The sequence below is a fragment of the Pseudorasbora parva genome, chromosome 20, assembly GCF_024679245.1.
Source record: "Pseudorasbora parva isolate DD20220531a chromosome 20, ASM2467924v1, whole genome shotgun sequence".
Taxonomy (NCBI): Eukaryota; Metazoa; Chordata; class Actinopteri; order Cypriniformes; family Gobionidae; genus Pseudorasbora; species Pseudorasbora parva.
Window position 1 is genome coordinate 38377009 of NC_090191.1, and position 25455 is coordinate 38402463.

Genomic DNA, 25455 nt, shown 5'->3' on the forward strand with positions numbered 1-25455 from the left:
AGATTGGTGAATTAATTTTAAATTGGGAATTTGTAATTTCTTCAACTTTATTCATTTGTGTACGTTTTTAGTGTTGCTTATAAAATACATAATTTGAGATTCGTGCCTTCCACAACAAATAAGATAACATGTAAAACCTACCGTATGGCCCTTTAAGAACACGTCACTTCCGGTTTAATGTAGCGAGCCGTTATTGCTGCTCTTTTGAAGTCATGCGGATAATACTCTGATCGGAAAACAGCTCCGTGTGATCAATAAATCCCTCTGTTTGTATATCCAGGTAAGTTATAAAAGTTTATTTGTTGATTTAATTCTGATTCCATCTGCCCCGTTCAGACGCTTTGTTTTTATTCACATTAGCTTGTTAGCTCTTTGATGTGTTAATATTAATGTATAACAGCAATCTGATTCTAGACATGTTTAGTTTTTTGTTAGTTAACATACATGTTCATATTAAGAAAGTCAGTTTAGGAGATTATATTTATTGATCGGGATGTTAGTGTGTGTGTGTGTGTATACAGAAATCAGTTCATGCATCTGCACTGATACAATCAAAGTAATAAAGTGATATAACTTAACTTACTGCACTGATAAACTGTTTAAAATATTCCTCTGGTTATCGTGATTTATGATCTTTTTGTTTGTTTTATGGCCAGTAAGCCATTTTAAATATGTAACCCTTTTGAAGAAACAAATCTAGACTAGAACAATCAATATTATAAGAGCAAGTAACATTAGACACTAATGGTCCATTTGTTTTATTTGGTTACAGAGCTGAAAATAGTCTGGAGATCCTCCTCAACTTCCATCATCAGATATCTATTGACATGAGCTGCATTTGGAGTTTCTGAGCCATCGATCCATCATCATCATGACGAAGATTTTCCTTGGATCACAAAGTAATGTGCTGTAGTGTGTAATACATAGTGGTTTTTTTTATTTTTTTTAGTTCATCCAAATCATTATTTATGCACCATCACATTGTTCCAAACCACATATATATTGATCATGTAGTGTCTTTTCAGTGACACCATTACTAATGTACTTGTGACCCAAATCAATTGCCATAATATTGTTTAAATATCATGTTTATATAAGTGTTATTAGTTGAGTAAACACTAACAGGGCTCTGCACAAGCCACAAACCACACAAGCTGTGTGCTGACGCCAAGACCAAGCTCTCACATGACCGATCACACATTTTTAAGGCTGTGCTTATGTCATGATCCAGGCCGCTGAATCAACCCAAGCCCTTTGGGCTGATTATTAGAAAGGCCAGCTTGTTGTGTTACTGTGAAGCACCATTGTAATAAGTCTTTGGATCCGTGGGAAAAGGAGCAAAGTGCAAAGTGCATGACATATCATTCAGTGCTGAGGCTCTGGGGTTTGTTTTAGTTCATATCGCACACTTTGACGTGCCATGAAATGATGAGTAGAGTGAACTAAATTAATGTTTTAACTGATCTGTGCTCTAGGTGACCCAGCCATGACTATGTGCTGCTCCTAAATTGCTTTCCCTAAGGAGCGAACCCAACCTAGAGCAGCGAGCAGCATGCACTGCCATCCTGGGCTCCTGAGGGGCTGCTGCTGGTAGAAGATATCAGGAAAGAGTGTGTGCACTGCTCTGGCCATGGATGACTTCGCTACACGCACATATGGCACCAGTGGCATGGACAACAGGCCTCTGTTCGGGGAGACGTCGGCAAGGGTAACTCGCCTGTTCTTCTGTTGTTGTTGTTTTTTGTCATATAAAGTCAGTATGAAATCAAAACCTTAATATAATAATATAATATAATACTGATGAGCCAAAACATGAAACATAACCAGTCACCGGTGAAGTGAATATCATTGATCATCTCCAGACCAGGTCTGGTTGGATTATATGGTATGCAAACAATCTGTTTGTAATCAGCTTGTTGGATGCAGGAGAAATAGGCAGGAATAAAGATCTGAGCGACTTCGACAAGGGCCAAATTGTTGTGGCAAGGCGACTAGATCAGAGTATCTTTGAAATGGCAAGGCTTGTCAGTTGCTGTTTACCTGGGAAAGTGATGGGACCAGGATGCACTGTGGGACAACGACAAGCCAGTAGAGGGAGCAATGTTGTGCTGGAAAACCCTGCCTCTGGCCATTCATGTGGACATAATGCTTGATGCTTACGCCCTAGCTAAACGTTGTTTCAGATTAGATTCACTCCTCCTTAACAATAGAATAGAATATACTTTATTGTCCCATTCCTGGGAAATTTGTCTTGGACATCATGACACAACCAGTATACAATACAACACAATACATACATACATACATAAAAAGCCTACATTCATTCTAATATATGAAATACAGCATATAGCTCTGGAAAAAATTGAGACCACTTAACATGGATTTCTCAATGTTAAGTGGTCTCTTAATTTTTTTCAGACCTGTGTATCTCAGACATAAGATTCTCTGTTAAAGGTTTTGACTGCAGTTGACACAAAATAATTTTTGTAACGATTTGCCTTGAATTTAAAAACCCTAAAGTCAAAACCCTAAATTGTCACCTTGATGGTAACAATTTTAAATGTAAAATGTCATCAGCAACAATTTTTTAGCTTGCTTAAAAATAGATGTATGGTTCGTTTATTCTTCAACCCTATAATTTTTTTTAGCAGTGTGGACTAGTCATGTTAATTTTTATTTTTATTGAAAAGTCAGATTCCCATACCAAGCAGTGATACCATACCTTATTAAACTAATTAAATAGATATCGATAAAACAAAAGAAGATCTTCTGATTCACTCCAAACACATATAACAAATGTTCCCCGTTGGAAGTGGCGTTTTCAGCAGGATAATGCACTCTGCACACATTGTTCAGGAATGGTTTGAGGAAAATGATGAAGAGTTCAAGCTGTTGCCCTGGCCTCCAAATTCCCCAGATCTCAATCCAATCAAGCATCTGTGGGACGTGCTGTACCAACAAGTTCAATCCACAGCGGCTCCACCTCACAACCCACATGACTTGAATAATCTGCTGCTAACATCTTTGAGCCAGATACCACAGCACACCTTCAGGGCTCTAAGTAGAGTCCATGCCTCGATTAATTGGTGCTGTTTAGGCAGCAACTAGATGACCAACAGCACATTGGGCCATGATGTTTTGGCTCATCTGTGTCTATATATATATATAAATATAGGGCGCTGGCGTTGTCTGTTCCCCGCTTCTCCACCCACAAATCATGTTAACTGTACTATTAGATTTAGATTTTATATTATTTAATTATGTTTGTGGCTAGTTTAACAGTCAGAGCTACAATTAGGACAGTTGCTGTTTGCTGGCAGCCACTTAGAGGGTGTCGGCTGCTCACTGGTGGTCTTGGTGGTCTCCCTCGGGCTTGAGCTGCATGGTGGCTGTAGTTTGCGCCAGGCTAGCGTCATCAGGGTCCGGCATGATGTTGGGATGTTCTGCTTCTCGGCTGCTGAGTCTCGGCTGTGTCACTATTCCGCATTGCGGCCATGGAATGGCTTGGACTTCTGCACCGACCCCGGTGTGTCCACAGAAGTGCCCGGTAAACTTTGTTTGCCTCCTGCATGGTGCTGCGGCAATCCCCATCATCTGCTCTTCGCTGTCATGCCTCGACGACGTCATCAGGACACTGCCGAATTGGGAATATGTGGCCATAGAGCGCTGGGAGAAATGTAATGCATGGAGTGGACCGCAGTGTACTGGAGCTTACAGAGATTTCCTCCATCAGCTGTTTCTGTTCAGTTTTCTGTGTTGGTTGATTGTTTGTATTATTCTATATTTAGGGGCCAAGCACCGAAGGTGCGGAGGCACCTATTGAAATCGTTAGTGTTCCTATTATTATTATTCTGCTTCTTCTTCTTCTTCTTCTTCCGCCATAGGAGTCTCTGGCAGCCCATAGAACCGTATGGTAAAAAGTTGTGAAATTTGGCACACTCATAGAGGCCAGTCTGAGCTGTCACTATAGCAAATTTGGTGCCTCTAACTCAATCCCTCTAGCGCCACCACCTGTCCAAAGTTTCACTCATATTTATGCTTATAACTTTTGACCCCTAAGGGCTAGAAACAAAATTCTTTTTTCATCGGATTCCTTGGCTCAAGCCGATTCGATTTCACCCTATGATGTCATTTTCCGGTATGCAAATTTTCCCGCCATTTTGAATTTTCTGAAAAACCTACTTTTTCGAACTCCTCCTAGGCCGTTGCTCCGATTTTCACGAAAATTGAAACAGATCATCTTCAGAGCATGTTGACAAAAAGTTATGGAATTCAAGTTGATTCGTCCAATCGTTTTCAATAAACGCACAAACAAATTTTACGTGGAGGTTGCAAAAACACACTAAAGGCTATATCTCCGCAACGCTTTATCGTATTCAAACCAACCTTGGTACATGTCATCACAAGCATGACTTGAAGCAACATGCAGCGTTTCGGCGCAGCGCCACCTACCTGTCCGGAGATACGAAAAATGCCTATTTTGGCTTATAACTTCTGAACCGTTTATCCAAAAATCATAAAATTGGTCTCATTAGATTCAGGGCGTCATGCCGAGTCGACTGATATCCAATTTTACCATGTCGGCCATTTTGGATGTCGGCCATTTTGAATTATGTGCAAAAATGCTGTATTTTATGAACGCATGAACAGATTGTTATGAAACTTGGTATGGGTCATCACCACGATGCCCTGAAGTAGCCTGAGAAGTTTCGAAACAGCGCCACCTAGTGGAGAATTTTTTTTTTCAAACGCTTATAACTTTGGGTGTGGTTGACATATTTTGATGGGAGTGTGTTTTTTGGTCTCCTGAATCCTTGCCGACTCCAACGATACCAGACTTGCCAGGTTTCGGCATATGGTTTGCGCAGAGTTGTAATTTAGTGCTTAAAAAACATTTGCTGATATCTTCGAAACCGCTAGTCCGATCGAGACGAAACCAGCCTCAGAAGTTCGGAAACATAGGTCGATAGCTATACGCTAATGCCCAAATCTCAAAATATTGATAGTAAGGGGTAGTAAAATCCAATCAAAGTCAGGTGTCAGTCATTTTTTACGTGTTTTTTCATATAAATGTCTATAACTCCAAAACAAAATGAAATATTTTCACCAAACTTGACACACATATGTATGGGCTCACTACGAGGACACATAAAAAAATTGGTGGGATTGTGCCTCTTGGTGGTGCTATAATAAAACAAAACATGAAATTCCCATTGACTTCAATGCAGTATTACGGTTTAAAATGCTAATGCTATAATTTAAGAATGCACTAGTGTATCATTACAAAACTCGGTATGTGTCTTCCGCTCTATGTCCCGAAGATATTCAAAAAGTTTCGGGGCAGCGCCACCTTGTGGTCAAAAGTTGTAATAAAATGTACAAAAATGCTAATAACTTTTGATTAAATTAGCCTATTGTAATGAGACTGGTCATAATACATTCATTGGCTCATGCCGAGAAGATAGATACCAATTTTGCCATATTTTGCAAACATATCTGTGCTCCATCTTGTTATTTGTTAAAAATCTACTTTTTCAAACTCATCCTAGACCGTTTGTCCGATTTTCACCAAAATTGATCCGTATCGTCTTCAGACCATGCTGACAAATACTTATGGATTTCGGATTGATAGACAAAACAGTTTTCATATACCACTGCAACAGAGTTGAGCCATGATGCAAAAATTACTCTTGAGGCTGTATCTCTGCAATGCTTTGACATATTGACACCAAACTTTGCATGTGTCATTGTCATCTCAATCTGACTAAACCACATCAGTTTCGTAACAGTGACACCTATTGGTCGAAAGTGATAAACCATTAAACCATTATTATTGACTGTATTTAAAATTTGACTGCTATTTTGCCTAAAATCAACTTAATAGGTCCTTAATGGCTCATTGTTGCAGTTGGCTTGAGACTTCCAGCCATGCTGGCATGTCTTGTCTTCTTCTTTGCGCTTGGCCCCGATAATGGCTGCTTGCAGCTATATTTTTAATTGTTATTCATTTTTTTGTTATTTGTTCCTTTTGTTGCACTTTGAATCTATATATATCTCCACTGCAAACTAGCTTTTGGATCCATTTTGATATGTAATGGCCACTTTTCACAACCTAATGATTTCCAGTTTCATCCAGTTCCCAATTTCAAGAAAATCAAGCTCCACAATATTTTTTTATTATGTCACATTAACTCATGTTAACTTGAATTATATAGAACAATTTTGAGATTGCCATTGAATACTTGAGAAAACACTTAAATAAGTTAATTGTGATTTGTAATCTTAGTGACTTATCACATAATGTGATCTTATTTTAAGCTTTATCTCACTGATTCCTTTTCTTATTTTTTACTCTTGATGTGTTCTGTATATTAGTGCTATGTAGATATTTAAAAAGATCATATTTACTGCAGGGCCTTGATTTATCTGTAAGGTGCACTCATATATTTTTGCTGATCACTTTCAGGATAGAATCATCAATCTAGTGATCGGTGGACTTGCGTCTTTACTCGTTCTGGTAAGTTTTGACCACTAATGAAGATCTCAATATGTCTATCTATCATATTGTCAATGTCATTATTAACTCAGAATGTTCCCCCGACTCTTTCAGGTGACCATCATTAGCTCAATCATCTTCCCTTCACTGCCTCCCAAGCCATTGAATATTTTCTTTGCCGTCTGTATCATGCTAGTCTGCGGGTCAGTGTTGGTTCTGGTGAGTGAGAACTTCCTATGTAGTCTAAAAAGCATTAGGTTTAATTGGTTTAATGGATGCAATTTCTGACTAAAATAAAATCACATCCGTCTTTCTTTCAGATATTCTGGTATAGGCAGGGAGATCTGGAGCCCAAGTTTCGCAACTTGATCTACTACATGCTGTGCTCCATCGTTCTGCTGTGTATCTGTGCCAACCTGTACTTTCATGATGTGGGACGTGACAAACAGAGCAATGCCTTATAATACTGTTACAACGGGAACCGTCCCAATCAGTGGAATGTTCATCATTCTGTGGGTGCTTTGGAACCCCACTTGAGTTCTTGAATCAGGAGAATTCATTTTCCTACAAGTCCCATTTGTGTGGGCAAGGCCAGTCTGCCTTTGGAAGCCATGTTAGTGGACTAAACTTATTTATAAAAGCAAACATGTTAGCGATGAGTAGCACTCTGGGATGTTCGTGCACACGTTTTGCACCCTAAATGCTGTACACAGCTTAACCTATATGCCAATGACGTTTTTTTGAAATAAGCCATGGCAATGTAATGCATAATGCTTTTATATTTCTACATGACACACCTCTATGGAACATTCCTAATTAAGAAATTCCTTATTTTGTATTTAAATGATCAGAAAAGCAATTTTGAAAAAGAGCACTTAGAGGCATGCAGCAGTCGTTGAAAATCATGCTTTTTTTTTCTTCTTCTTTTTTTTCTAAATTACTGAACTGTTATTTGATATGGTGCAAACCTTAAAATTTTGGTTATCAACCGTATGTAATTTGGATTGTATGTAATAAATAAATACATATATACAATATACATTTGTTAGCTCTTTTGTGCTTTATGTTGTATAAAGTTAATACAGCTTTTATGAAACATTGGGAAGTTTTATATGAGAAACCTGGGGAACTTCTTGGTCCTGCTTGGGCCTTGGGACCTCTAGAGGATAAAGCTGAACCCTGACTTTAGATGTTTACAAATCTGTCCTGTGCAAATTGGGGGCTGATCAATTACTCAAACCTACATCTAATCAAAGCTGGATTTGAAATTAAACTAGTTGAGGCTATTTGATCCATTCAGTTTGTATTTTGTAAACATTTTTACCCCACTAATATAAACGTATGTACTAATTTAGATCACACTAACAAAAAGAGAAAACAATAGCTTGTAGTATTAGCATAGGTTATATATATATATTTCTTTTTTTTTTAATCTGTATATTTTTGATTAATAAATATTTTGTTAGTAGGCCTGCATTCCATACAAACATGGCTCTTGAAATATCCCGAAAATGTATCAATTTATAGTAAGTGCTCATGCTGTTTACTCACCTCATATTGTTTAAAAGTTTTAGGACATTTTCATCCATGAAACACAAGGGTATGGGATGACTGGAAAACAGTTAAATTGAAGAAGGTGAAAGACAGACTGAAATATAAATCATGTCTTGGTTCAAATCTTAAGTCTTCAAAGTGTTTATGTAGAGAATCATTTGCCTTTCATACATAGAAACCTCAGTGGCTAAAGCGTTGAGTTTTAATCCTGGAGACCTGAGTTCAAATCCCACTAATGCTTCTGTTAAATTGTTGTCAATAAATCCAACAAAGTGCCCCAAACACCGGCCCTCAGTGTGAAAGTCACGGTGGCGCTGCCGGCTAAACACACGTTCTCCAACGAAGAAGTGGCGATGAGGTGTGGGTTCAAACCCCAGCTCACTGTGTGAAGAGACTCTGTCAAAGCTTTAACTGCTTTATTGGAAACTCTCAGGATAACAGTGAAGTATAAGTTCCTTCACATGTAGAGACAAGAGACCTGTGGCTCAATGGTATGAGCGCTGCCTCACGGGTTCAGAGGTTGCTGGTTCGATCCCAGCTGGGTCTCTTTAATATGGGATCAAGTCCAACTATTGCTGACTTTAAACTCTTCTCATTAGACAAGATGTCCTGAAAACCAATCACTGCCACGAGATCCATGATGGGCGAGTGGATAAACACACACACACTCTCTGAGGATGAGGCTGTGATGAAGACACGGGTTCAAATCTCACTTTAACTGCTTTATTGGAAGCTCTCAGGATAACAGTGAAGTATAAGTTCCTTCACATGTAGAGACAAGAGACCTGTGGCTCAATGGTATGAGCGCTGCCTCACGGGTTCAGAGGTTGCTGGTTCGATCCCAGCCGGGTCTCTGCGATACGAGTGAATGATGTGTGAGTGAAGGGGTGGGGATGAGTCGGGTCCCCCCCCAAGCCATGGCGCCAGGTACAGCAGGGGTTATGCTTTTGGAAACGTTTAAAAAAAAAAAATAGCTGTATAAAATTTTGACCCACCGTCCCTTCCCCAACTACTTAGGTTACCATTGGTTTCTTTTTAAAGGAGTCACCCTCCAAAAAAGAAACCGATAGTAACCTACACATTAACTAGCCAACACACACATGAGAAGCCTCACCTGTCCATGACCAGTCAACGTCTGTCCACACGACTTTGAGCTCTGCTTCTGTTGACCGGACGCTCCAAACACATCCTTTATTCTGTAGGAGAAACACAGAGATAAACACACATTACTCCATACAGTACATCTAAATCATCAGAATGTCAAAGTTATCCTACATAATAGTTCATAAATATAAGATGACATATATATTAATAGTGTCACTTGAACAGTGCAGCTCTACTAAAGCATGAAGCAGCAGAACATCAGAGCTTCACTCCAACTGACTCTAATAACAAACACCAGTCCAGTAGATTATTACCCACAGTAAGACTACAACAACACAGACAAAAACACAAGTCCTTGAGATTCTCCCTCATAATATCAATATTAGATGGCGATTGGCTCAAAGCTTACACATGCAAAGCATCAACCAGCGCTCGATCTGTTCTTCTGAAGCTCTGACAGCGAGCAAACAAAGCCTGAGATAAACCTTCATAAAGATCAGACTGCCTTCACACTTGATTAGATGTCAAATAACAAGTTTTAAGTGAAAGACTCCATCAAATGCAAGATGTGTGTGTTCGCGAAGCGCGTGAAGTCCATCACAATGACGTGAATGTAAATAAACTGACAGGTGAGCAGAACTATCTGTACAAACTTACACAATTATGCAAAACATTAATTTATAAGGACAAATCTACTTACGGTTGAGTCGGGTGAATCTATATTCCCATATTTAGTCCGTTTTGTCGGTTTATTTGCTGAAATATGTGCAGTTGAGTGATCAGTTTTCGTCCGCACGTGCTGTAGCGACTGTCGTCAAGCGTCATTGTTGTCAAGGACCCAAAGGTGTCGCGCGGACAGTGAACCCCGCTCGCGCCGCCCAGTGGAGCGGATGAGAAACTGCACCTCAGTTCCTGTCATTCTGCTAATAGTGTTGTAGCCAACTTAAATGTGTTCTGGGCAAGCGAATCTGTGGACAGTCGTAGGTGAGAGGGCTGTTATTTAATGTTCATAAGTTTTAAATAACTAATGTATGATTTTGTCACGGTCTGAGATAGATTAACGCTCAACTGATGCCGAGACAGATAAAATGACATGAGTAAACACTTAAAACATGGTTCAGGAGATCGGATGAGGTTCGTTTGTCACGTTTTTATGTTTAAAGTGATGTTTATCACGTTTTTTCAGAGTTAAACAGTGGTTTCGTGTTGTAATGTAATCTAACAACAATATTAAACTAGTGATATAACGACTAAACATTTTAATTGTGTTTAAAGGCCGCTTTTACTGATGAATATAACAGGCACAGGCATGATATCAGATGAGTGTCAGCGCCGCCTTGTGGACAATAAGCGTATCTGTATTCAATAATGAGAACAGCAGCAGGTGGAAAGAGACTCAAATAAAGCAAGAGCTGCTCACTGCAGAGCCGAATGACGTCCAGCTCCACCTCTGTGGATCTGATGGTTGGAGGGATGGGCGGGGTTAGGGAGTGGTTTGACCCTCTAGCTCCACCCATTACACCCAAATTACATCTAGAGAGAGATGGAGCTGGACTTCACGCTCCACCAGTGACTCCTTTCAAATAAAGCAGAGGAGTGTAATCCTGCTCCTGTCAGACACTTTCCAGAGTTTAGCTCCAACCTCATTCATTTAAAACACCTGGAGCTGCTCATCAACGTCTTCAGGTGTACTAGAAACTTCCAGGCAGGAGTGATCGACTGATAAAAACTATTTACTTGATGCTATCTGTAATTGTATGTGTTATCTGTTTAAGTATGACATGAAAAGTGTTAATAAAGTTCATAATGACGAATCTTATGATAATGTGAATATTTGGTAATGTTTCAGTCACTCATTACAGCAATATTACTGACTCATATTATTAACAATTTGTTATGTAACTCAAATAATCCAGGTTCAGTCCTGAACATGAACATTAGAGACTTTTAAAATCATCTAAAAATTACTAACAATAAAACAATGAAGTCCTGTCATACAAATGAACACAGATAGTGTGCAAGTGATGACTAGGAGATTCATGTTCTCAAGCCGGTAAAAGACTGAAACACCAAACACACCCAAAACACACATTAACTACAGACTCAGTGTTTAAGTGGATAAAGCGTTGAGTTTTAATCCTGGAGACCCGAGTTCAAATCCCACTAATGCTTCTGTTAAATTGTTGTCAATGAATCCAACAAAGTGCCCCAAACACCGGCCCTCAGTGTGAAAGCCACGGTGGCGCTGCCGGCTAAACACACGTTCTCCAACGAAGAAGCGGTGATGAGGTGTGGGTTCAAACCCCAGCTCAGTGTGTGAAGAGACTCTGTCAAAGCTTTAACTGCTTTACTGGAGAATCCGACAGGATAACAGTGAAGTATAAGTTCCTTCACATGAAGAGACAAGAGACCTGTGGCTCAATGGTATGAGCGCTGCCTCACGGGTTCAGAGGTTGCTGGTTCGATCCCAGCTGGGTCTCTTTAATATGGGATCAAGTCCAACTATTGCTGACTTTAAACTCTTCTCATTAGACAAGATGTCCTGAAAACCAATCACTGCCACGAGATCCATGATGGGCGAGTGGATAAACACACACACTCTCTGAGGATGAGGCTGTGATGAAGACACGGGTTCAAATCTCACTTTAACTGCTTTATTGGAAGCTCTCAGGATAACAGTGAAGTATAAGTTCCTTCACATGTAGAGACAAGAGACCTGTGGCTCAATGGTATGAGCGCTGCCTCACGGGTTCAGAGGTTGCTGGTTCGATCCCAGCCGGGTCTCTGCGATACGAGTGAATGATGTGTGAGTGAAGGGGTGGGGATGAGTCGGGTCCCCCCCCAAGCCATGGCGCCAGGTACAGCAGGGGTTATGCTTTTGGAAACGTTTAAAAAAAAATTAGCTGTATAAAATTTTGACCCACCGTCCCTTCCCCAACTACTTAGGTTACCATTGGTTTCTTTTTAAAGGAGTCACCCTCCAAAAAGAAACCAATAGTAACCTACACATTAACTAGCCAACACACACATGAGAAGCCTCACCTGTCCGTCAACAGTCAACGTCTGTCCACACGACTTTGAGCTCTGCTTCTGTTGACCGAACGCTCCAAACACATCCTTTATTCTGTAGGAGAAACACAGAGATAAACACACATTCCTCCATACAGTACATCTAAATCATCAGAATGTCAAAGTTATCCTACATAATAGTTCATAAATATAAGATGACATATATATTAATAGTGTCAATTGAACAGTGCAGCTCTACTAGAGCATGAAGCAGCAGAACATCAGAGCTTCACTCCAACTGACTCTAATAACAAACACCAGTCCAGTAGATTATTACCCACAGTAAGACTACAACAACACAGACAAAAACACAAGTCCTTGAGATTCTCCTTCATAATATCAATATTAGATGGCGATTAGCTCAAAGCTTACAAATGCAAAGCATCAACCAGCGCTCGATCTGTTCTTCTGAAGCTCTGACAGCGAGCAAACAAAGCCTGAGATAAACCTTCATAAAGATCAGACTGCCTTCACACTTGATTAGATGTCAAATAACAAGTTTTAAGTGAAAGACTCCATCAATGCAAGATGTGTGTGTTCGCGAAGCGCTTGAAGTCCATCACAATGACGTGAATGTAAATAAACTGACAGGTGAGCAGAACTATCTGTACAAACTTACACAATTATGCAAAACATTAATTTATAAGGACAAATCTACTTACGGTTGAGTCGGGTGAATCTATATTCCCATATTTAGTCAGTTTTGTCGGTTTATTTGCTGAAATATGTGCAGTTGAGAGATCAGTTTTCATCCGCACGTGCTGTAGCGACTGTCGTCAAGCGTCATTGTTGTCAAGGACCCAAAGGTGTCGCGCGGATAGTCAACCCCGCTCGCGCCGCCCAGTGGAGCGGATGAGAAACTGCACCTCAGTTCCTGTCATTCTGCTAATAGTGTTGTAGCCAACTTAAATGCGTTCTGGGCAAGCGAATCTGTGGACAGTCGTAGGTGAGAGGGCTGTTATTTAATGTTCATAAGTTTTAAATAACTAATGTATGATTTTGTCAGGGTCTGAGATAGATAAAATGACATGAGTAAACACTTAAAACATGGTTCAGGAGATCGCATGAGGTTTGTTTATTAGTCTGTTTGTCACGTTTTTATGTTTAAAGTGATGTTTATCACGTTTGTTCAGAGTTAAACAGTGGTTTCGTGTTGTAATGTAATCTAACAACAATATTAAACTAGTGATATAACGACTAAACATTTTAATTGTGTTTAAAGGCCGCTTTTACTGATGAATATAACAGGCACAGGCATGATATCAGATGAGTGTCAGCGCCGCCTTGTGGACAATAAGCGTATCTGTATTCAATAATGAGAACAGCAGCAGGAGGAAAGAGACTCAAATAAAGCAAGAGCTGCTCACTGCAGAGCCGAATGACGTCCAGCTCCACCTCTGTGGATCTGATGGTTGGAGGGATGGGCGGGGTTAGGGAGTGGTTTGACCTTCTAGCTCCACCCATTACACCCGAATTACATCTAGAGAGAGCTGGAGCTGGACTTCATGCTCCACCAGTGACTCCTTTCAAATAAAGCAGAGGAGTGTAATCCTGCTCCTGTCAGACACTTTCCAAAGTTTAGCTCCAACCTCATTCATTAAAACACCTGGAGCTGCTCATCAACGTCTTCAGGTTTACTAGAAACTTCCAGGCAGGAGTGGTCGACTGATAAAACCTATTTACTTGATGCTATCTGTAATTGTATGTGTTATCAGTTTGAGTAGGACATGAAAAGTGTTAATAAAGTTCATAATGACAAATCTTATGATAATGTGAATATTTGGAAATATTTCAGTCACTCATTACAGCAATATTACTGACTCATATTATTAACAATTTGTTATGTAACTCAAATAATCCAGGTTCAGTCCTGAACATGAACATTAGAGACTTTTAAAATCATCTAAAAATTACTAACAATAAAACAATGAAGTCCTGTCATACAAATGAACACAGATAATGTGCACGTGATGACTAGGAGATTCATGTTCTCAAGCCGGTAAAAGACTGAAACACCAAACACACCCAAAACACACATTAACTGCAGACTCAGTGTTTAAGTGGATAAAGCGTTGAGTTTTAATCCTGGAGACCCGAGTTCAAATCCCACTAATACTTCTGTTTAAATTGTTGTCAATAAATCCAACAAAGTGTCCCAAACACCGGCCCTCAGTGTGAAAGCCACGGTGGCGCTGCCGGCTAAACACACGTTCTCCAACGAAGAAGTGGTGATGAGGTGTGGGTTCAAACCCCAGCTCAGTGTGTGAAGACACTCAGTCAAAGCTTTAACTGCTTTACTGGAGAATCCGACAGGATAACAGTGAAGTATAAGTTCCCTCACAAGTAGAGACAAGAGACCTGTGGCTCAATGGTATGAGCGCTGCCTCACGGGTTCAGAGGTTGCTGGTTCGATCCCAGCTGGATCTCTTTAATATGGGATCAAGTCCAACTATTGCTGACTTTAAACTCTTCTCATTAGACAAGATGTCCTGAAAATCAATCACTGTCACAAGATCCATGATGGGCGAGTGGATAAACACACACACTCTCTGAGGACGAGGCTGTGATGAAGACACGGGTTCAAATCTCACTTTAACTGCTTTATTGGAAACTCTCAGGATAACAGTGAAGTATAAGTTCCCTCACATGTAGAGACAAGAGACCTGTGGCTCAATGGTATGAGCGCTGCCTCACGGGTTCAGAGGTTGCTGGTTCGATCCCAGCCGGGTCTCTGCGATACGAGTGAATGATGTGTGAGTGAAGGGGTGGGGATGAGTCGGGTCCCCCCCCAAGCCATGGCGCCAGGTACAGCAGGGGTTATGCTTTTGGAAACGTTAAAAAAAAAAAAAATTAGCTGTATAAAATTTTGACCCACCGTCCCTTCCCCAACTACTTAGGTTACCATTGGTTTCTTTTCAAAGGAGTCACCCTCCAAAAAGAAACCGATAGTAACCTACACATTAACTAGCCAACACACACATGAGAAGCCTCACCTGTCCGTCAACAGTCAACGTCTGTCCACACGACTTTGAGCTCTGCTTCTGTTGACCGGACGCTCCAAACACATCCTTTATTCTGTAGGAGAAACACAGAGATAAACACACATTACTCCATACAGTACATCTAAATCATCAAATTCAAAGTTATCCTACATAATAATTCATAAATATAAGATGACATATATATTAATAGTGTCACTTGAACAGTGCAGCTCTACTAAAGCATGAAGCAGCAGAACATCAGAGCTTCACTCCAACTGACTCTAATAACAAACACCAGTCCAGTAGATTATTACCCACAGTAAGACTACAACAACACAGACAAAAACACAAGTCCTTGAGATTCTCCCTCATAATATCAATATTAGATGGCGATTCGCTCAAAGCTTACAAATGCAAAGCATCAACCAGCGCTCGATCTGTTCTTCTGAAGCTCTGACAGCGAGCAAACAAAGCCTGAGATAAACCTTCATAAAGATCAGACTGCCTTCACACTTGATTAGATGTCAAATTACAAGTTTTAAGTGAAAGACTCCATCAATGCAAGATGTGTGTGTTCGCGAAGCGCGTGAAGTTCATCACAATGACGTGAATGTAAATAAACTGACAGGTGAGCAGAACTATCTGTACAAACTTACACAATTATGCAAAACATTCATTTATAAGGACAAATCTACTTACGGTTGAGTCGGGTGAATCTATATTCCCATATTTTGTCCGTTTTGTCGGTTTATTTGCTGAAATATGTGCAGTTGAGTGATCAGTTTTCGTCCGCACGTGCTGTAGCGACTGTCGTCAAGCGTCATTGTTGTCAAGGACCCAAAGGTGTCGCGCGGACAGTCAACCCCGCTCGCGCCGCCCAGTGGAGCGGATGAGAAACTGCACCTCAGTTCCTGTCATTCTGCTAATAGTGTTGTAGCCAACTTAAATGTGTTCTGGGCAAGCGAATCTGTGGACAGTCGTAGGTGAGAGGGCTGTTATTTAATGTTCATAAGTTTTAAATAACTAATGTATGATTTTGTCAGGGTCTGAGATAGATTAATGCTCAACTGATGCCGAGACAGATAAAATGACACGAGTAAACACTTAAAACATGGTTCAGGAGATCGTATGAGGTTCGTTTGTCACGTTTTTTTGTTTAAAGTGATGTTTATCACGTTTGTTCAGAGTTAAACAGTGGTTTCGTGTTGTAATGTAATCTAACAACAATATTAAACTAGTGATATAACGACTAAACATTTTAATTGTGTTTAAAGGCCGCTTTTACTGATGAATATAACAGGCACAGGCATGATATCAGATGAGTGTCAGCGCCGCCTTGTGGACAATAAGCGTATCTGTATTCAATAATGAGAACAGTAGCAGGAGGAAAGAGACTCAAATAAAGCAAGAGCTGCTCACTGCAGAGCCGAATGACGTCCAGCTCCACCTCTGTGGATCTGATGGTTGGAGGGATGGGCGGGGTTAGGGAGTGGTTTGACCTTCTAGCTTCACCCATTACACCCGAATTACATCTAGAGAGAGATGGAGCTGGACTTCACGCTCCACCAGTGACTCCTTTCAAATAAAGCAGAGGAGTGTAATCCTGCTCCTGTCAGACACTTTCCAGAGTTTAGCTCCAACCTCATTCATTAAAACACCTGGAGCTGCTCATCAACGTCTTCAGGTTTACTAGAAACTTCCAGGCAGGAGTTGAGTTTTAATGATGGAGTCTTAAGATCAAATCCCACTATTGCTTGTTAAATTACTGACGTAAAAGCTAAAGCCGACAGGAACGTTTCAGACTCTATGGCTTAGCCTCAGTGGAGATTCGTTTGCCTTTCATGTGGAAAGGTTGTGGTACAAATCCCACTCTTACATAAGTTTGTCATCATTTACATCAATGCTAATAAAACACTCAATAACGTGACGCACTCAGCAGCTCAGTAGATAAAGCGTTGAGTTTTAATCCTGGAGACCCGAGTTCAAATCCCACTAATGCTTCTGTTAAATTGTTGTTAATAAATCCAACAAAGTGTCCCAAACACCGACCCTCAGTGTGAAAGCCACGGTGGCGCTGCCGGCTAAACACACGTTCTCCAATGAAGAAGTGGCGATGAGGTGTGGGTTCAAACCCCAGCTCAGTGTGTGAAGAGACTCTGCCAAAGCTTTAACTGCTTTACTGGAGAATCCGACAGGATAACAGTGAAGTATAAGTTCCCTCACAAGTAGAGACAAGAGATCTGTGGCTCAATGGTATGAGCGCTGCCTCACGGGTTCAGAGGTTGCTGGTTCGATCCCAGCTGGGTCTCTATAATAGGGGTTCAAGTCCCACTATTGCTGACTTTAAACTCTTCTCATTAGACAAGATGTCCTGAAAACCAGTCACTGTCACAAGATCCATGATGGGCGAGTGGATAAACACACACACTCTGAGGACGAGGCTGTGATGAAGACACGGGTTCAAATCTCACTTTAACTGCTTTATTGGAAACTCTCAAGATAACAGTGAAGTATAAGTTCCTTCACGTATAGAGACAAGAGATCTGTGGCTCAATGGTATGAGCGCTGCCTCACGGGTTCAGAGGTTGCTGGTTCGATCCCAGCCGGGTCTCTGCGATACGAGCGAATGTGGTGAGAGTGAGTGGCGCGCCCAAAGGAGGGGGATACCGGTGCGGTCTCCCCCCGGAGCTTCCGGCACAATCTCCAGCAGGGGTTATACTTTTGGACACAAGGGAGAAAAAAAAAAAAATTAATATATAAAAATGCTCAACCGCCGTCCCTTCCCCACCCGTTTAGGTTCCCATCGTTTGCTTTCAAAAGGGAAGGCCCTTCAAAAAGAAAACGATGGGAACCTACATGTTCAGCTCAATAAAACACACACACACACATTATATACATTACCTGTCCATGAGCAGAAGTCCATCATTACAGCCGACGTCTGTCCACACGACTCTGAGCTCGGCTTCTGCTGGAAGGGTTTACGCTCCACAACACATCACTGATTCTGTAAAGTCACGGCACAAACAAACACACGTTACACACTGAATAAATCTGAATTAAACACTAAAAATAACAGTATACAATGAGATCTGTTATAGATCTGTAATGTTGTATCAATCGTCTCGTTTTAGTTCAGATGATGATAATTCAATGACTGACAAAATTATGAAAACACTGAATAAGAAATAAAAACTAAATCTAATTAAAGAAAACCATCAGAACAAGATTATAGAAATGATACGCAATGAAGTGTCTGGTCAATGTTTGATTCTTGTAGTAATATTATGACAGGTTTAATTAAAACAGCATTTTAAAGGCTGTGTAATTCACCCAAATCACCACAGGAGGGCGAGACACTTTTAAGTTCATTGGAGTGGATTTGCAGCGGTGTAATTCACTCAAATCACCACAGGAGGGCGAGACACTTTTAAGTTCATTGGAGTGGATTTGCAGCGGTGTAATTCACACTAATTCTAAAGGCTGTGTTTTCCTCTCATATTCCAGTCATAACAGGAAGTAGAAAAGTATGAATGTATTTTTGGTGCAAAACACCTGAACACGTGTGAGAGTGAAATGTGTATCTGTAAAGCATATATCCACACATGTGTATCAATAAATTTGAAGTCACAGAGAAAAATCTTTTATGAGTTATTAGCTTGTAGCTTTTTTTCTCTCTTACAAACACAACACAACAGTTACACCTTCACACATTCTTCACTGCAGGTGCACAAATCCTATTCTACGAATCACACATGAAGAAACTCATACGCTCACATTTTTGCTACAGTGCATATGGTGCAAAACGCAGTCACACACCTGTATCAAAAATGTGAAGTCACGGACAAATTTTGCACATCCGCAAATTAACATGTGAATCCATAGCCTGGATGCCAGCCGAATTTAGCCCCGCCCACAATTTTTTTAGGTCTGGCAGTTCGGTCTCTGGGGGAAAAATGGCGTTTGGGGGTAAAATGTGTGTAATTTTGGCAAGGTTGTCTGCTAATATTTGCACTCATGGGTCTATATATCACAAAATAGTCGCTTCAACCCGAGGAAAAAAACGCGGACTTGGCAACACAGTTGACATTTGACAATGCATCGCTTTGTTGCTCTGATTGGTTGTTTGTCTATCCAATTGATATCTTTCCTGGTTAGGTTGAAACACGCCCCATAATCACAGCTCAACATTATGCAGTTTCAGACTCATGTTCTGACTAGAATTGAGTATAACACTTGAAGAATATTTGGTCACAAATGCATTACTTTTCTTGGATATTTTTCTAACACAATCACAAGTCCAATCACTACAACTGCTTGAATCTGCTGCTATGAGCCTCACGTGCAGTTTTTACGCCTTCAAATGACAAGTTTAACGCGCTCTCACTTTTGCACCAAATACACAGAGAAATGTGGAGCAAAAGTGAGTTGTGCATATAAGAGGCTGCCTCAGGCCCTGTGCAGAGAGCAGAGAATCTCGGCCAATCAGAAGAGCTCGTTTGTACAGAGCCCCGCCCCCTACGGGACGAGGTCTATAGATAGATAGATAGATAGATAGATAGATAGATAGATAGATAGATAGATAGATAGATAGATAGATAGATAGATGTGGAAAATTTGTCCATGACTTCACATTTTTGATACAGGTGTGTGACTGCGTTTTGCACCATATGCACTGCAGCAACGGAGTTTTTTCATGTTTGATCCATATAGAATAGGATTTGTGCACCTGCAGTGAAGAATGTGTGAAGGTGTAACTGTTGTGTTGTGTTTGTAAGAGAGAAAAACATGCTACAAGTTTACAACAAGATTTTTCTCTGTGACTTCAAATTTATTGATACACATGTGTGGATATAAGCTTTACAGATACAAATTTCACTCTCACACGTGTTCAGGTGTTTTGCACCAAAAATACCTTCATAACCGAGTCCTGTTTCTATGACCGCCATATTGGAACGGTCAGACGAGTGTGGGGTTGTCGAATGTTGTATATCTGACTATAATACATCCAAATATCTATTCTGCCCTCAAAACTCGATCAGGTGAAGATAGTTCACCTCAGGAGACAGAGCGTTAAGCTCACATTGGTTTTGGACGTGCCTTGATGCTTTCCTACCTTGGAATGCATCCTCCGAAGGCAGCATTTTAAAACTTTCAGACGCAGCCATGAAGCTGTTAACGAGAGCACGGACGTCACACTCAGGCGACGGAAGTTACGTCATTGAAGCGCAGAGGCAGAAATGGCTGGGTTGATCAAAAAGGTACGTGGGGAGGTCATAGAAATATATCAATAAAACTAGTAATAATTATCCGTAAACGAAGCTTGTGTCTATACTAAGGCGTTTATATATCGCCGCCCTTATCGTTCGTCCTTAGCGTTTGTATTTTACTTTAAGCGCATTAGTCGTGCCTTGTTTGGACGATTGTGACAGCTGATGTGTGTGTGTGTGTGTGTGTGTGTTTAATGTCTTTTTTGAGCTATTATTGGGAAATCAACCTTTCATAATTTAGAGTGAGATGTATACGAATATGCATGTGGGCAGTAATAATGATACACTTGTGACATTGTCATTACATATTTGCTTAAAGGAACATGCATGTGTATTAAAGCATGACGTTTATGGAAATATGCGGATTTTATTAATATTTTAATTGTCTTGTTTTTAGACCACAGGCTTGGTTGGCCTTGCAGTCTCCCACAATCCACATGAGGTAAATGTCTTGATTCATTGTATTATCTCCATTCTTAATAAGAGCAGTTTATTAAATGTTTTGTGTCTGTTCTGTGTTTTGAGTTAGAGGAATTGTTTATGTAAGTTTAGTGCAAACTATTGAACAGGTTTTTTTTGTCTTTCTTAAAGCGTCTTCGGATTCTGTACAGCAAGATCCTGGGCTCTCTGCAGACTATGCCCCAGGACGCTGCCTACAGGAAATACACTGAGCAACTGATCAACGAGAGGTTCAACCACGTCAAGGCCGTAAGACGTTTCACTGCAGTAAAAGACTGAGATTTAGATGGCCTTTAACTCTTATTGGTGTAAGAGATTGTCGTTTTTGTTCTATAAAGGAGCCAGATGTGGAAAAGCTTGAGAAGAAAATCAACTGTGGACAGATTGAGGAGGTTATTGCACAGGTGAGAGAACGCAATACTTAAAAGATCCCAAAGCCTCTGCCAATTACTGTCAGCAACTGAGTTAAAAGCACAAAATGTCTAATTTTTGGATTATAATATCCATAAACCACTAGAATAGTTATATATTTTGTTGACTTGTGTACTTACATTACACTTACTTACACACTCTGCGAAATCAAGGCGTCATCCAGCTACACCTTTGATTTGAATAAGCGACCCCATTAGCGAAAAATTACATATTGTGGCTTTAATAAATAATGAATACTCTGAAGTAACATTTGAACTGTTTGGTGAACTTCATCGATTTATTTTGTCCATCTTGTGTCTCTGCAGGCTGAGGCTGAACTGGCTTTGTCCAGGAAGATGACGGAATGGAAACCATGGGAACCACTGGTAGAGGAAGCTCCGGTCAGCCAGTGGAAATGGCCCATCTGAAGTCCTCATGATGTTCATGTACATATATATTATGTTTATATTAAATAATAAATAAACACTGTCTGTTTACATTTTGTTTGTTATAGTGTGGAGGTCTTTTTTTTTTCATTTTCAATAGGATAAAATAAACATTTAAATACAAAAATTATATAACATTTTTATATGGTTAACGAGGTCATATCAGAAATTGCAGAATCATTCACTCTTAATTTTCCTTTAAAATTAGTGAATCGAACAGGCAATGAGAAATGACACTTACCTCAAGGAGGGACCTTTAAACTAAGATACAGTCAAGTGTGTATGTATATTTTAATTTGTATTGTAACCTTGTGCCAACATGTTGTGCAGTAGCATTTGGAAATTAATCCAATAAAGAAATTACAATGTTAAGAAAAAATGGCCAACACAAAATGCCTTTGAGAATGTAGAAGAAATTATGTTTTGTTTATTTTTATTGTTCTTTCTTTCGTGAATTTAAGTACATCCTGTGTTAATGTTTGACCAAAGGTCTACAAGATTAGACAGTTTAAATAAAGGTTGATAAATAACTGAATGATGGGTATGAACTGATGCAGATTCACTGCTGATTTACATCTAGAAGGATGCGTTAAGAATGTATGAAAATGTCTGTTACAACACATATGAACTAAGTTAATTTAAAAAATCGTTCAGTTTCTACAATAATAAAATATGAAGCATTCAATTGCTACAATAACAAAAGCAAACGTAGTAAAAAAAGAAACTAGTCATATAAATGTATTTTGGTCTGTCGGTGTGATGGATGTTTTATATATTAGAATCACACCTCTCTCTTCTGAACTAGCAGGCTACATTCAAGAACACTTTTTTTATCTAAAGATTTTTTACCCCCAAAATAGATACCGTATGAAATCTTTTGCCCTGCTACTTATAAATATTTCTTCAACAGTTATGTCCAACTAAACCTAAGACACCACCAGCAATACAGCAGTCACCGTTTTTCCAAAGAGTAGAAATTTTGGCATTAGTTACAACAATAATATTATATCAAAGTACAAAGGTAACAAAAAGGCACAATAAAAGACCAAATGACAGTATATTCTGTACCCATATAGTCCGCGTAGAGACTTTGGGAGGGTTTTGAGCAAAACTACTTTCTCTCGATTTACTGTACATTTCCTTCGGGGACGGCTCTGTGTAGCTACATGAGAGACTCCAGGCTCTCCGACGGGTTGGCCGGGACCGTGCCGTTGTTTTCCGAGTAGTGAAGAGCTCTCTCATCCTCCTTAGTGCTCACCAAACTCAGGATTACTTTGTAGAGGAACTGATACTGTTCCTGCACACACAAGAAGATATTAACCATGCACATTTTTACTTGGTATATTTTTGTCTTGTTTTATGGAGTTTTATCTGGCAATTCTGACTCTTTTCCTCACAATTCCAAGTTTATATCCCATCATTCTGACTTTTTTCTCCCAAATCCAAGTCTATATCCCACAATTATGACTTTTTTTTCTTGCAATTCCATGGTTATATCTGGCAGTTCTGACTTTTTTCCTCGCAATTCCAATTTTATATCCCAACATTCAGACTTTTTTTTTTTACCCAAATCCAAGTTTATATCCCACAATTTTGACTTTTTTCGTAGCAATTCCAAGTTTATATCCCACAATTTTGACTTTTTTCGTAGCAATTCCAAGTTTATATCCCACAATTATGACTTTTTTTTACCCAAATCCAAGTTTAATCCCTCAATTTTGACTTTTTTTCCTTTAAATTCCAAGTTTGTATCCAGCAGTTCTGACTTTTTTTATCTCACAATCCTGACTTTTTTCTTTTCTAAATTTATATCACAATTCTAACTTTTTTCTTTCAATTCCGAGTTTATATCCCAACATTCAGATTTTTTCCCTCACAATTACAAAGTTTGTCCCACAATTCATATTTTTTTTCCCCATGTAATTCAGAGTTTATAACCCACAATTATTTCTCTCTCTCACAATTTTGAGTTTAAATCCTAACATTTTGACTTTTTTCCTCGCACTTCCGAGTTTATATCCCACATTTATGACATTTTTCCTTGCAATTCCAAGTTTATATCCAGCAGTTCTGACTTTTTTAGATTTTTTCCCTCACAATTACAAAGTTTGTCCCACAATTTAGACTTTTTCCCCTTATAATTCCAAGTTTATATATCCACAATTATTTTTCTCCCTCACAATTCTGAGTTTAAATCCCAACATTCTGACTTTTTTCCTCACAATTCTGAGTTTATATCTCACAATTCTGACTTTTTTTCTCAGGATTGTGAGATGAGTTGCGATGGAAAGGACAGAATTGTGAGATAAAAAGTCTCAACAACCTTTCTTATTTTTTCTCCAGTGGAATCAAGCTTGCATATTGTTTTCCGGTACAAATATTTCAACATTCTTAAATCAAGATACATTTACTTCAAAAGCAAAAATAAAAAAAAATAAAGCCTTTTTTATTGAAAAATGTATCAATATTAAGTGTAGATATTTGTTCTGGCAAACAAGACATTTCAGTCCTCTTACAATATCACTGAAGACCCCCGGCCTCATGAGGTTGATCATTCTGGCGGTCTGATAGACGTCCACACTGTTCTCCTCCTCCAGCTGGTTAACCAGGGTGGTCAGAGCACAAAATAAACCAGCACTCGACCCTCCAGACCTGCACAGCAGACACCAGGAGAAATGCCATGTCAGTCAGTGCCTGATGTGGCCTGTGCAGTTTTGTGAGTAAAGTGACACTCTACCCATCATGGATGACGATGGGTCCCTCTCGGTGCGAGCTTTCTTCTCTGATGATGTTGATGAGCTCAGAGGAGTTGCTGATGGGACTGTCGGGATTCGGCCAGCGGGGCATCTGGTACTGCCGCACCTCCAGCACATAGTCGTCCTGTCACAGACGGTGACACAAAAAAAATTCTGTTACTCCATAGTCTTGATCCGTTTGAGATACAGTACATAGCTGACTTTCTCAGAAATACTGAAAATATTAAATCATTTGGTTTTTGTTTGAGTTGAATAATCTGACAAATGCATCAAAATCAATAGAAAAAATATATTTTTGCATAAAGCATTTTTAGTGTCACTAGTATCTTTTTACTGATATTATTTATATTATAAAATTATTTATTTGAAGTTACAAAATTACATGTACAGTATACATACAGCAAGTGTTATACATTTTATACAATATTATGAACTTTACTGCAATGTGCTGTGATTTTTTTAACCATGTTTTTCATTATATTTCACACCATTCTCATAAGTGATACACATTAGATTATCATTGTAATATATTAGAAATTACTATAGTAAAAAGTTTTTATTAAAAAAAGGCTGTACAGCAAATACATATTCATTTATTTATTTGCATTTCAGTAATGATAATTGGATTGTAAAATTAACTTAATTGTCATGAAAATAATGTCACAATAAAAAAATTAAATAGGCCAATAAATTAATTTTCTGTAATTAATTATAAAACTCTTATTGCAAAGTGTCCAGATGTTTTTTTTCTTACATTTCTCATTAGATTCTTATTACTGTAAAATATATATATTTTAAATTTAAATTAAAAGACAGTACAACAAATACTACATTTACATATTCATTGATTCATTTGCATTTTAATATTGACAATTGGGATTTAAATTGTTCTTAATTGTCAAGAAAATAATA

At 39.3% G+C, this 25455-nt stretch overlaps 3 protein-coding genes and 1 long non-coding RNA gene across 10 annotated transcripts in view; 2 read left to right on the top strand and 2 right to left on the bottom strand.

Moving 5' to 3' along the window:
* The first annotated feature begins 74 nt into the window (after window positions 1-74).
* tmem243b (transmembrane protein 243, mitochondrial b) lies at window positions 75-7533 on the top strand. Its single transcript, XM_067427368.1, has 6 exons — window positions 75-280; window positions 773-899; window positions 1476-1708; window positions 6467-6517; window positions 6611-6715; window positions 6817-7533. Exons 3-6 carry the CDS (start codon window positions 1631-1633, stop codon window positions 6958-6960), a joined length of 378 nt encoding a protein of 125 aa, XP_067283469.1. The 5' UTR covers window positions 75-280; window positions 773-899; window positions 1476-1630; the 3' UTR covers window positions 6961-7533.
* On the bottom strand, window positions 2207-20393 carry LOC137048991 (uncharacterized). Of its 4 annotated transcripts, XR_010899545.1 has the most exons (10): window positions 20318-20393; window positions 18106-18208; window positions 15904-17922; window positions 15217-15298; window positions 14582-15045; window positions 12197-12278; window positions 9855-12029; window positions 9165-9246; window positions 8048-8994; window positions 2207-3666 (listed from the first exon to the last, which is right to left on the bottom strand). It is a non-coding gene; the product is annotated as an uncharacterized lncRNA (long non-coding RNA). The 4 variants fall into 4 exon arrangements; XR_010899547.1 differs by lacking the exons at window positions 2207-3666; window positions 14582-15045 and adding an exon at window positions 12886-13153 and having other exon boundaries at window positions 7682-8994; window positions 9855-10122; XR_010899546.1 differs by lacking the exons at window positions 2207-3666; window positions 14582-15045 and adding an exon at window positions 12886-13153 and having other exon boundaries at window positions 7682-8994.
* On the top strand, window positions 20347-21840 carry ndufa5 (NADH:ubiquinone oxidoreductase subunit A5). The gene is made up of 5 exons (XM_067427369.1): window positions 20347-20462; window positions 20869-20913; window positions 21063-21179; window positions 21269-21334; window positions 21668-21840. The coding sequence occupies exons 1-5, from the start codon at window positions 20442-20444 to the stop codon at window positions 21767-21769; spliced, it is 351 nt and encodes a 116-aa protein (XP_067283470.1). The 5' UTR covers window positions 20347-20441; the 3' UTR covers window positions 21770-21840.
* Window positions 21841-22184: 344 nt separating this feature from the next.
* ptprz1b (protein tyrosine phosphatase receptor type Z1b) overlaps window positions 22185-25455 on the bottom strand; it is a 43660-nt gene continuing 40389 nt past the window's right edge. For all 4 annotated transcript variants that reach the window (XM_067427364.1, XM_067427366.1, XM_067427363.1 and 1 more), the window contains 3 exons: window positions 24525-24667; window positions 24304-24439; window positions 22185-23084 (listed from right to left, as the gene is read on the bottom strand). In XM_067427364.1, coding sequence (XP_067283465.1) covers window positions 22950-23084; window positions 24304-24439; window positions 24525-24667 — 414 coding nt within the window. In that variant the 3' untranslated portion in view covers window positions 22185-22949. The remainder of the gene's footprint in view (window positions 23085-24303; window positions 24440-24524; window positions 24668-25455) is intronic.